This window comes from Phaethon lepturus, unplaced genomic scaffold (assembly GCF_000687285.1).
Source record: "Phaethon lepturus isolate BGI_N335 unplaced genomic scaffold, ASM68728v1 scaffold25728, whole genome shotgun sequence".
In the NCBI taxonomy this organism is placed as follows: domain Eukaryota; kingdom Metazoa; phylum Chordata; class Aves; order Phaethontiformes; family Phaethontidae; genus Phaethon; species Phaethon lepturus.
Genome location: NW_010558914.1, coordinates 1,277 through 14,171, shown reverse-complemented (window position 1 = coordinate 14,171; position 12,895 = coordinate 1,277). Strand labels below are relative to the sequence as shown.

The 12,895-nt window shown below is 47.3% G+C and overlaps 1 protein-coding gene across 1 annotated transcript in view; it reads right to left on the bottom strand.

The window, feature by feature from the left end:
* RNF169 (ring finger protein 169) overlaps window positions 1-138 on the bottom strand; it is a gene marked incomplete at its 5' end in the record, with an annotated part of 12,675 nt that extends 12,537 nt beyond the window's left edge. The window contains one exon of the mRNA XM_010293213.1: window positions 62-138. Within this exon, the coding sequence (XP_010291515.1) occupies window positions 62-138 (77 nt within the window). The remainder of the gene's footprint in view (window positions 1-61) is intronic.
* Window positions 139-12,895: the final 12,757 nt, after the last annotated feature.

The following is a 12,895-nucleotide window of genomic DNA, read 5'->3' as shown; positions in this document are numbered from 1 at the left end:
ATTCCTGCAGGAAATCCAAGTTATTCTTGAAGAAAAACCGCAATTACACAGAATACTGTACCTTCCTTAGCTGGCTTTCATATTCTTCTCGGAGTTCCCCTGGTTTGCTTAATTTAATGGGTGCTCTGAATATAAAGTCTGGAAAGAGAAGGAAAAAAAAAAGGAAACACTTTTTAGTGTATGATGACTGGGGATGTCCATTATTTCCCAAAAAGAGTAAGCTCTCCACGGACTGCACAGGAGGTTTTGCAGCATTTTTTCAAGCACATATGCTTATATTATGACACCGCCATCAAAGCGGTGCGCTTCGGCGCCAACATAAGCTCTGTTTAACACACAGAAACATTCAGAGGAGGATGGCCAAGTAATACCATTTTGCACTTCTATAGTTTCTTTTGAGATTCTCAAGAGTTCTTGACAAGCAGTTAAGCAATCAAGGGAGTATTAGGAGGATGTAAACACAGAGGTTAAGTAACAGCCCTGAGATGTCAGCGGAACTTGAGGCCGAGAAATAAGACCAGGCTTTAAGCGTCTGCTCCAGCCACATACCCAAGAAACACAGGCTGACAGCTGCAGTGCAACATCCCGAATTCATACCCCTACCCTTCTGCTGTTTAAACGAACACATCGAGAATGCTATTTTCCATATAAATGGTGTTTTTACTCCTCCACGTCCCATTCACCTGCACAGCCGTTTGCAGTGCCGTCCTGCCGGTCCGGAGCAAGCACGGCTTTTATCCTGCTTGCAACGCACTCCCCGAGGTCAGTATTTCGAAGCTGGGCGGGCGGGCTGCTCCGTCCGGCAGGAATTCCCCGTCCTGCTCCCGCTTCCTCCCTTCCCCCTCGGGAATTCAGAAACCAAAAGCACACTGGCACGGGGTTATAGTTTAACCTCCACCCCTGGAGTCTGTTATTTCCCCAAATGACTCCCTTCTTTATGTCGGCCTCAAAGCTCCCTCCCGCTTCTGTGCAGCGCAAGTCTGGGCAAGTTGCACTACAGTCGGAGGAGCTTGGATGGAAGAGGGAACGGATGGAAGAGGGAACAGCCGGAATAAAACAACAACCCCTGAACAGCCATCCTGGCTCAGCTCATATCGATGCTCCAGACGGTTCACCATCCCGACGTGCTACGCTTGGGATGAAACGGGTACGAGCAAGGAGGAAACATCAGTGGTATTTCCTTTTCCCAGCTTGCTGGAATTAAGGGATATAAACCAGCAGCTCCATTGCATGTTTTATTTAGGAAGCATTTTTATTCCTCAAACACATTGGCCCAAAATGAAAGGTTCAAGGCAGGGTAAGTAAATCAAATACAGTGGCCGGCGGCCGACTGCCCCGGCGGGCATCCTGCGGTTCATGGCTGCACTTGCCTCCTCCCTGGGGACGGGTCACAGGCTGGTGCTGAAACAGGCCATTTACAGACTGACTAAATCCTCTTTTCACCTGTCTTGCCTTCTAGCGGTTTGCTTTTAAAGTTCTTAGAGAAAAGCCCTGTAACTTCACTCCCATCTCACCAGTGAGGTGAGTGCAAACTCCGGAGCTTCCTGCTCAAGGAGCTCCGGAGAGGGAACGCTGCCAACACCAGAGCTGAACAAATCGCAAAGTATTTCTTTAATATTTGCTTTAAAAGAGGGGAAAAAAAAAAATCCCTTGTAATCAAACATCAAGCATATAGATTATAAGCCTTTTTTTAAATTGTTTTAAAAAAAGAGCTGCTACTCCCTCTTACTCGCGTGCCTGCGCGAGCTAGGCTTGTTTTTAAAGGAAAACATCCAAAGTGTCCCAACACGTGTGATAAAAATCCCAAGCAGTGGCAATGCTGGGGAGGCCAGGCTGCATTCCTTGCTCCTGCTTCTGCGCCTGCAACTGGCCGCACTGGAAACCTTCCACCGGCTTCTCAAAATGTTTTTTCAATTGCGTCCTTGAGCAGTTCCAGTTCTTTGTGAATTTTATCAAGCTGAACTTCCACGGAGACAGTCCCAAGAGCAGCAGCAATCTGTAACACGCCCGCAGCAACCTTCAATTACTTCTGAATGTTTAAGGCTTGTCTCAGACCTTATCTTCATAGCTAAAAAGGTGTATTTTTTCCCTCCAGGGTAATAAAAGCGTATAAGCTACCCTGAGGGAAACATGCAGCGGTAAAGACAAGCCACATCAACTGTTTCATTGCTTACATGGGTTCAGCATGCCAGAAGAGATTTTAAATACTGGAACAACATTTATCTATAAAGTTGTGCCAGTTTAGCTAGTGGTCAAACATCAGGTGGAGGCAATTTTATGCATAGTATCTTTATGCAACAACTTGTACATTTTATAGATGGGTCAAAAGACAGAGAACCCAAATTCCTAACTCTGTGTAGAAGAGATGAAAACAAAAATGTATGCACAACCGTATATCTACGTTGACAACACTCCATTACAGTTTCTGGGTTAGAGTGATGCTGCACGGTGGCTGCCCTCAGCCAGGGCTGTGCCCATTGGCACAGAACCGCTGCAAATTGAACCAGACCGGTCCTCGCACCGGGACGCAGCTGGGAAGGAAGGCACGATGATCGGAGCATCACACGTGTTCCTCCAGCACACCTCCCTGTGCTAATTCTAGATGTTCAGGTCCAGGACAAGGCTGCTCGGCTGTTTTGATGTGTGCCACAGCCTAGGAGAACAACTGAAATGGGTAAGATGATGGAAGAAACGGCCTTTTACTTGATTTTGCAGGAAAGCTCCTGCTTACTCCTCCTCTTGAGCAAGCTGCGTGTCAACAGAAATGATTCCTGAATGAAGCTGACTTGGAAGGGCTGTTGGGAAGGCTGGCACTGGGATGCTCCTTCCGAGCACGGTGATAGCACTGAAACAGTCACAGTGGCAGGATCAAACCCCGCATCCTGCTCTTTGTTGGCAGACGAGAGTTTCATCCTATTGTGCTCAATCTTGGAAAGAAAATAATTGATTTCTGCACCATTTGAAAGGACAAAAGATTTTCTAATCATTTAACACTGTTTCTCTTTATAAGAGGCATTTGATTTCTTGTAGCCTCAATCCCCTTGAATGACTCCATCCTTTCAATGTTAGCACACAGAAGTGTGCATTACACACCGTCACTGGTAATCCGCACTCCTGACCAGCAGATTTTATATTTACTGGCAAAAGATTCAGAAACATCCATCTGGTGAATTCAGACACATGGGTTGAATAAAAATAAGTTGAATTAGATTCAGAAACCCTTCGGTTCCCTGTCTGTCACTCAGAGGCTGCTGGGTTTTGCCAAACTGATGCGATCCAGCAAGTCAAAGCCCTGCCACCCGTGGCAGCAAATTCCCCTCACCCCCAGCTTCCACGGAAACTTTCAGTAGACTTTGTAGCTTCCCTTTATTCCTGGCAGGGATAATCAAAACCTTGAGGTTTTCACTGTTTTTCCTTTTAACTTGCAGCAGTTACTGTTTATACTTGCAGATTAAGATGAGATCTTAATGTTTTCAAAACACAAAACAAAAAGTTAGAAGTTTTCTGACTATGGAGAGGTTTGGAAACAGTTTTCCAACAAGAGTAATTACTCTAGTTCTTTTAAAAGGATGTTAACTAAATTACCTGAAGATATGCCAATGGCATACTTCATATATACATACACTTCGGCCTGTATGTATTGTAGCATATTTGGAAACAATTAAAACTCAGAATATTTTGGCCACAAATCTGCAACTTTTTTATAAGTGCAAGAATCAGTAAGGTTGGAACTGTAGGAAGACTTAGCTGTGTCACCTACTGGTAGGACAAGATGCAAAATCGCCAGCCCCATTCTCCTGCCCTGCCACAGGCATTGGTGGTCACAGAAACCAGAGACGGAACTAAGCTAAGCTAAGACCAATCTACTGAAAAAAAAAATGCAACCCTCCAAAAAGTTTTTGTTTTTCACCCCAGAGCAACTCCCACAACACAACAGGCTCCAGACCAGTTTTCATTCAGAGCCAAATAGGATATAAATAGAACTAATCTAGTTCTGAGCCTGAAGTTCCAGCTGAAGCAGAAGATGACACTAAAAAAATGTTAATGTGGTAGATAGCCATTAACACACTGTCATTTCTCCCCCACTTGCTTCATCCTAAATAAGTACCAATTAATAAGTACCAATAATTTCAATAATCTCCCTAAGACAAGTCTTCCCAACAGATTTTCACAGAATCACAGAATGGTTTGGGTTGGAAGGGACACTTGAAGATCATCTAGGTCAAGCCCCCTGCCATAGGCAGGGACATTTAGTGGTAGACTTGGCAGTGTTAGGTTTATGGTTGGACTCAAAGATCTTAAAGGTCTTTTCCAACCTAAATGATTCCATGATTCTACCATTTGCCACTAGATCAGGTTGCTCAAAGTCCTGTCCAACCTCACTTTGAACACTTCCAATGATGGGACATCCACGACTTCTCTGGGCAACCTGCTCCGGTGTCTCACCATCCTCAATGCAACAAATTTCCTCCTTATGTCCAATCTAAACCTACTCTCTTTTAGTTTAAAGACGTCACCCCTTGTCCTGTCACTACAGGCCTTGGTAAAAAGGCTGCAGTAAGGTCTCCCTGGAGCCTTCTCTGCTCCAGGCTGAGCCCCCCCAGCTCTCCCAGCCTGTCCTCCCAGCAGAGCTGTTCCAGCCCTCGGAGCGTTGCTGGGGCCTCCTCTGGCCCCGCTCCAGCAGGTCCATGTCTCTCCTGTGCCGAGGGCTCCAGAGCTGGACACAGCACTGCAGGGGGGTCTCCCCAGAGCGGGGCAGAGGGGCAGAATCACCTAATTTTGCTTACGTTCTAAATGAAGCGACCCGGCTCCCCTGGCATGGATGACAGGGCACAGAAAGCATGGTCCTACACCTCTTGTTTTGTTTCTTAATTTTGAAAAGCTTGACATGGGGAGCTGGGAAAAGGCACACAAAGCCACCAAAAAGTGGATCTAGACATGCATTAAAAGCAAGACAGAAAACAAAAAAGTCTATCAGTTAATGGGAAGAGGGCAGAGAAATAACTGAGACAGTGAAAACTTAAAAGTGTTCAGAAGAGTGACGCTTTGGTGTTTAATTAAAATTAACTGTGAATCACATACTTTAAGAAACAAGAGCGTAGAAACAAGAATAACAAAGATGGCACAAAAAGTGTGAAGGAAAGGTATTTCAGAAGAACTCTCTTGAATATTGTTTCTCATCCACATGAATGATCTGTCTTGCCTGGTTTCTATGGACAGCTAACAGTGAATGCCAGACTGTGGGTTTCACACGATGCACATACAGTAAATAAGTCTTACAATAGGATTTATAAAATTCCTAAGTCGTACCGCAGTATATATATATGTAAATAGATGAAAGGCCATTTAAGCCAAAAGGCATGTACCAGGTTCAAAAATACAACAGACTGTAAATGGTAAGACCTCTCCAGGGACGTGGCTGAGAACTGGTCACACCAGAATGGTGTGCTGAGAGCCAGTCTCAGTGAAGATGGGAATTGTTCCACACATATTGGGTATAAATACAAAAGATGTGTTCCTGCTGGTAGCAATCCCCGGGAAGAAGCTTTGAGTAAAGGAAGATGGAAGATGGAGAGGCTGTCTGGGGATGCGAGAGGGAGAGAGAGAAGAGGTGGCTTTAGAAAGCTGGTGAAATCCCCCTTGGTAAGTTCTGAACTGTTTGTGGTTGTCTTCGAGGCTTCCTGGAGCAAAGGGGTTTTCCTTAAGGTCATGGAGAAGTAGGGGAACAAGAGGGGAAGCAGCTACTTGAAAACTGTAAAACAGCAGCCTTAGTTTCAATACATGAATGGGTGCTACAACCAGTTGTTACTTCATCAGCAAGTATCTAGAAGATGATAAACTAACACCAACTGTGTAAGAACAACTCCCATTAATTCAATCCGATCTCCTCCTTTGATGAGGGAGCGGGAAACAAGTAACAATAGCAATTCCTCTCTTGGGTTTGAGAGGGTATTTTACCTGCTGTAGAGACCAAGATATCCACAATTTTTCTTTACAGAGAAAGTTAAGGACTGGCAGGATGTGCTGTGTTAGGGGTCACCCATGTAGTTTTGAGCAGCCCATACAGGAACTGCCTCCTGCACTGTCCAAAACTTGCTCTGGACAGAAACGCGTAAGGAAATAAAGCAAGAAAATATGACAGTAGGAACCACTGAAAATCTCAAAAATCCTGCCCTTAAGCCTCCATGGAGAAAGGAAGAGAAGAGCTGGCTGGAGGGGTAAGAGTGTGGTATGAAGGCATCAGAGGGAAGAAGCTCAGAGTCCTAGGTGGCGAAGCTGTAAGGAGTGGAAGTGGGGCAAGGAGCAATAGCTCTTAACCTCATGGAGACAGGTCAAGAAATTTTGCTAGATACAGTTTAGTGCCAACACCCTTTGGGCTCATGGAAACCCATTTCAGCTCAGGTGCAGTGTTGCACAAACACAAAAGCTCATGTGCTCTCCTGGAGCTGCCAGACACACATGCAACCCTACAGAACTGCCCGGTTGGGTATGGCAGTGTGGGTCCTGAGATAGAGCTGAAATTCCAGCAGACACAGGCTCATTCCATGAGGTTTCCTTGCATGCCAGTTCCCAGCTCACCCTCTAGTTCCCGTATGATCTGGATATATCCCCTTTGTGCAGGATAACCCCGTCCTCAGCACCCTGAGTAACAGTACACCAAAAATATTTTGTCTTTTTCATTTGGAAGCACATTAAAATAAACATTCTTAGAAGAACAATGAGAAATAAAAAGCTAGTCTAGGTATAACCACTGTTCAGATGGATGTACAACTAGCTAAAAAATTATTTTCAAAGAGTTAATGATCCACGGCTATGCCAGACAGCATCTCACATTGGCCACTGGGGTTAGCTCTGGATCTGGTCCTAATCACTGTCTTCATTAACGGCTTGAATGGTAGATTAAAAATAATTTAAGTATCGTGGATGACTGGAGAGAGGACAACAATGGAGGAGACAGAGGTGCAAGCACTCCAACAGTCTCATGGCAGTTGTTACTGCTCCTGAAGAGGCAGACCTACCCTACTTCTTTTCCCATGAAATCTTAAATTTAATCTGTCCCATCAAACAGCCACACAACACCAATGCTGCAACGAGAAGGAAGGAAGAGGTGGTGTCAACTTTAATCAGTTTGACGTGGGGAGTAAATCACTGCTTTTCGCATAGCAGGGAAAGGTTTCATCAAGATTGCCATTTCTAAACTTCTAGCACTATGATCTTGAGACAAAAAAAACTGGTGACAGGCTACAGAACAACAGAAATGACAGGAAATTAAGGAATCACCAGGAAATGCTCAAGAACTAGACTGGTCTGGTCCAGTGGAGAAAGAGGGAAACCACAGCCAAAAAAAGACTTGGAGGAAGGAGGGGAAAGTCATGTTAGAAGTCTGGCAAAAACACCCCACCCCTCATATAAAAGCATCAGTTATTAATTGTTCTGCATAGCTACCGGGCAGAGGAGAAACAAAAGAAATCAGCTGCGTTTATAACAAAGGAGATTTTGATTACATCAGGCAAATTTGCCAAGTGTTCAGAGGCTGAAACAAAGGTGGCCATGGGATCCCCTTCTGCCATCTGTGTATGAATGGACAACCCGGATGTCTATGAGGAATAGTTTAGGTACACTTGATCCTACCTCGGCATAGGGGAGCAGATTTCCTCTGTCCCTTACAAAAACACCTAGGGGTCTATTATATAAGTGGTCATTTATTCTTTCCCTCCCAGACCACTTTCATGTCAGGAGTTTGAAGCTCTTGACCAGCTTAACAAGCCCTTTCCTTGGAAAATTGCATTTCTGTTTCCCAGTCCATAGGGGAACACTTGTCCTTCAGCAATTTTCCAAGCTCCCTGAAGTCATGTATAATCTGGGACAGTAATGTCGGGACTGATAGGGAAAAATCTATCAATGCGGGTGAGTATCTGATACTGAAGGTGGGCCTTGTGCCTGCTGTCTGAGAAGATACAGCCACAATCTCATCTGCTTGTCCTTTTTCACAAGATCCTTTTCTTTTGTCTTGATTCATAGGGTATTCCTTCTTCCTTGGGAGAAATGTGAGTGTACTTATTTTCTTACAAATCAGGCTGAGCACCTCACAGTGAACATGTTATGTTCTTTCTTCTTCTTGGCTAGCTGAATCCTCGAACACATACCCGCAGTCTCCAAGCCTCCCATCTGCTACATCTATCTGCCTTCCAAGACTTTCACCAGCCAACTGTTTTAATGTAAGAAACCTTACTTAGCAAAGTATTACAGCCAGTACTGCATCTTTAGCTCAAAATCTGGTTTAACACCAGCATCGAGGGCGCCTTTCCAGGTGCTGTATGGTACTTGGAGATGCCCACAGAGCAGGCACAGAGGACGTGTGACCTGTGGGCCACCCACACCCTTCTGGAGCAGCAACCAGAGATCAGGCTGCAGGCAGCAGAATCACAGAATCATTAAGGCTGGAAAAGACCTTGAAGATCATCAAGTCCAACCGTCAATCCAACACCACCATGCCCACTAAACCATGTCCCGAAGTGCCAAGTCTACTTTTGAACACCTCCAGTGATGGTGACTCCACCACCTCCCTTGGGCAGCCTGTGCCAATATTTGACCACTCTCTCAGTAAAGAAATTTTTCCTAATATCCAATCTAAGCCTCCCCTGGCACAACTTGAGGCCATTTCCTCTCATCCTGTCACTAGTTACTTGGGAGAAGAGACCAACACCCACCTCACCACAACCCCCTCTCAGGTAGTTGTAGAGAGCGATGAGGTCTCCCCTCAGCCTCCTCGTCTCCAGACTGAACACTCCCAGTTCCCTCAGCCGCTCCTCATCAGACTTGTGCTCCATCCCCCTCCCCAGCTCCGTTGCCCTTCTCTGGACACACTCCAGCACCTCAACGTCCTTCTTGTCATGAGGGGCCCAACACTGAACGCTGTATTCAAGCTGCGGCCTCACCAATGCCGAGTGCAGGGGCACGATCACTGCCCGGCTCCTGCTGGCCACACTAGTGCTGATACAGGCCAGGATGCTGTTGGCCTTCTTGGCCACCTGGACACACTGCCGGCTCATGTTCAGCCGGCTGTCAACCAGCACGCCCAGGTCCTTTTCCGCCGGGGGAAAGTATCTGTCCAGGTTATAGCAGTCACCTCAAATGGTAATAACTACATCTTCAAGAGCCAAAGTGGCCACGACGCTTGTTGCCTTCTTAGCCACCTGGGCACACTGCCGGCTCATGGTCAGCCGGCTGTCAACCAGCACGCCCAGGTCCTTTTCCGCCGGGCTGCTCTCCAGCCACTCCTCCCCAAGCCTGTAGCGTTGCATGGGGTTGTTGTGACCCAAGTGCAGGACCCGGCACTTGGCCTTATTGAACCTCATACAGTTGGCCTCAGCCCATCGATCCAGCCTGTCCAGATCCCTCTGCAGAGCCCTCCTACCCTCCAGCAGATCAACATTCCTGCCCAACGTGGTGTTGTCTGCAAACTTACTGAGCAAGAACTCAGTCCCCTCATCCAGATCATTATGATAAAGATATTAAAGAAGACTGGCCCCAAAACTGAGCCCTGGGGAACACCACTTGTGACCAGTCACCAATTCGATTTAACTCCATTCACCACAACGCTCTAGGCTCGGTCATCAAGCCAGTTCTTTACCCAGCAAAGAGTGGGTAAAGCAGGCCAGCTCGAAGGGCATGAGATGCCCAGGAGCAGGCAAGCAAATCCAGCCCACGCTAAGACACAACACAGACAGCAAGTATGCATTGTCTCCGCTTACTTCTATCCAGTTTTCTTTGACAAGTGTTGTGACAAGAGCTTTGTCTTCACACGTATTTGAATAGCACCTAATGCAGAATCCCCAGTCTCAGCCAAGGCCTGGAAGCCCCTTAAGTCCACTATTATATACAAATCCCAAAGTGAATGACAAAAATTGAGACTTGAAACGGTGATAAATTAGCCAATTTAAGTTGGAATCATAGAATCTTTGGGTTGGAAGGGACTTTTCAAGGCCATCTAGTCCAACTCCCTGCCATAAGCAGGGACATCTTCAACTAGACCTAGCTGGTCAGAGCCCCATACAGCCTGACCTGGGATGTTTCCAGGGATGGGGCATCAACCACCTCTCTGGGCAACCTGGGCCAGGGTTTCACCACCCTCATTGTGAAACATTTCTTCCTTAGATCTAATCTAAATCTCCCCTCTTTTAGTTTAAAACTGTTACCCCTTGTCCTATCATTACAGGCCCTGCTAAAATGTCTGTCCCCATCTGCGCCAGCAGAGGTGTAGGTTGGATATTGGGAAAAATTTCTTTACTGAAAGAGTGGTCAAGCATTGGAACAGGCTGCCCAGGGAACTGGTGGAGTCACCATCACTGGGGGTGTTCAAAAAACTTGTAGACGTGGCACTTCGGGACACGGTTTAGTGGGCATCATGGTGTTGGGTCGACAGTTGGACTTGACGATCTTAGAGGTCCTTTCCAACCTTAATGATTCCATGATTCTTACCAGCCCCTTTCAGTCCTGGTAGCTGCAGTAAGGTCTCCCCAGAGCCTTCTCTGCTCCAGGCTGAGCCCCCCCAGCTCTCCCAGCCTGTCCTCCCAGCAGAGCTGTTCCAGCCCTCGGAGCGTTGCTGGGGCCTCCTCTGGCCCCGCTCCAGCAGGTCCATGTCTCTCCTGTGCTGAGGGCTCCAGAGCTGGACACAGCACTGCAGGGTGGTCTCCCCAGAGCGGGGCAGAGGGGCAGAATCCCCTCCCTCGCCCTGCTGGCTACACGGCTTTGGGGGCAGCCCAGGACACGGTTGGCTTCTGGACTGCGAGCGCACATTGCCGGCTCCTGTCCAGCTTTTCACCCACCAGGACCCCCAAGTCCTTCTCCATGGGGCTGCTCTCCATCCCTTCACCCCCCAGCCTGTGCTGATACCAGGGGTTGCCCTGACCTGGGTGCAGGACCCTGCCCTTGGCCTTGTTGAAGCTCATGAGGTTCACTTGGGCCCATGCTTCATCCAGGTCCCTCTGGATGGCATCCCATCCCTCAGGCATGTCAACTGCATCACTCAGCTTGGTGTCATCTGCAAACTTACTGAGGGTGCCCTCGATCCCACTATGTCGTTGATAAAGATAGTAAAGAGCACTGGTCCCAGTATGGACCCCTGAGGGACACCACTCGTCACTGATCTCCATCTGGACATTGAGCTGTTGACCTCTACCCTTTGGGTGCGACCATTCAACCAATTCCTTATCCAGCCAACTGTCTGCTCATCAAATCCATCTTTCTCCAACATGGAGAGAAGGATGTTGTGGGGACTGTGTCAAAGGCCTTACAGAAGTCCAGAGAGACAACATCCATAGCTCTTCTCTTGTCCACTGATGTGGTCACACCATCCTAGAAGGCCAGGTCAGGCAGGATTTGCCCTTGGTGAAGTCATGCTGGCTGTCTCCAATCACCTCCCTGCCCTCCATGTGCTTTAGCAGAGCTTCTAGGAGGATCTGCTCCATGACCATCCCAGGCACAGAGGTGAGGCTGATGGGTTGGTAGTTCCCAGGGTCCTCCTTGCTATCCTTTCTTATTTTTCCAGTCTCCAGGGTCTTCACCTGACTGCCAGGACTTTTCAAATATCATGGAGAGTGGCTTGGCAACTACATCAGCCAATTCCCTCAGGACTCTGGGATGCATCTCGTCAGGTCCCAACTATTCCTAGAAAGCATTTCCAGACACATGAAGGACAAGAAAGTGGTTGGGAGGTAGCCAGCGTGGATTTATGAAAGGGAAAGCATGCTTAGCCAACGTAGTACTCTTTCGTGACAAAATGACTGGCTTGGTGAATAAGCAGAGAGCAGTGGATATTGTTTATCTTGACCAATGAAGGGCCATGAAGATCATTAAGTGACTGGAGTGTCTGACATCGGAGAAGAGGCTGAGAGAGATGGGACTGTTCAGCCTGGAGAAGGCTCAGGGGGATCTTACCATGTGTTTAAATACCTGGTGGAAGACAGTAGAAAAGACAGAGCCAGGTTCTTCTCAGTGTTGCCCAATGACAGGACAGAGGAAATGGGTGCAAATTGAAATACAAGTTCCATTTAACATAGGAAAACACTTTTTTACTGTTGGCATGGTCAAGCACTGACACAGGTTGCCCAGAGAAGCTGCAGAGTCTCCAACCTTGGAGACAGTCAAAACCCAACTGGACATGGTCCTGGGCAACCTGCTCCTGGTGACCCCGCTTTGAGCAGGAGTTGGGTTTCCAGAGGTCCCTGCCAACCTCAGCCATGCTGCGATTCTCCGATAAGCCTCACTAATGTCAAGATAAACCATATTCACCACTCCCCCTCCACATGTAGTAGGTTTGTAATGGGTTGAGTACCTTTGATTTCCACACTATTAGCCCAGCTTACAACATAAGTGGCCAACTACCTTCACAGCTTTTAGCCTGATGCAGCCGTCTGGTGCTGCTTAAAGGATAAGCTTGTGCCTAGGCTAGAAATGCATCAGAAATGCCGCCCTAAGACTACAGCTCATTTTAGCTCAGCTCATCAACTGTTAACTCAACCGCTCTACAGCTTTAAGTGCAATTTTAGGGTGGTGAGGTACAAAATGGGATGAGAGTGCAGTGCAAGCAGGGGTTAGTCTAGCCCAATTCAGAGTGCCCATGACAAAGCCATACTCAAGGTGTACACGGTGACACTCAGGTGCACATGCCCATCCGGGTTTGGGGGGGCACACCCCACATTTCTCAGTGCTAAGACCCTCCATGATTCTCTCCAAGACACTTCCAGAGCTTTAGGAAGTTCAGGCAGGCAGAAAATAACAACCAACATGATGACCGCATGCCTTGCTGCAAAATATACGGGCATCTCAGACAATTCAAGACAAGCAGAGAATTAAAAGTAATTTTTCTTAAAAAAACTCACCAACCGAGGCA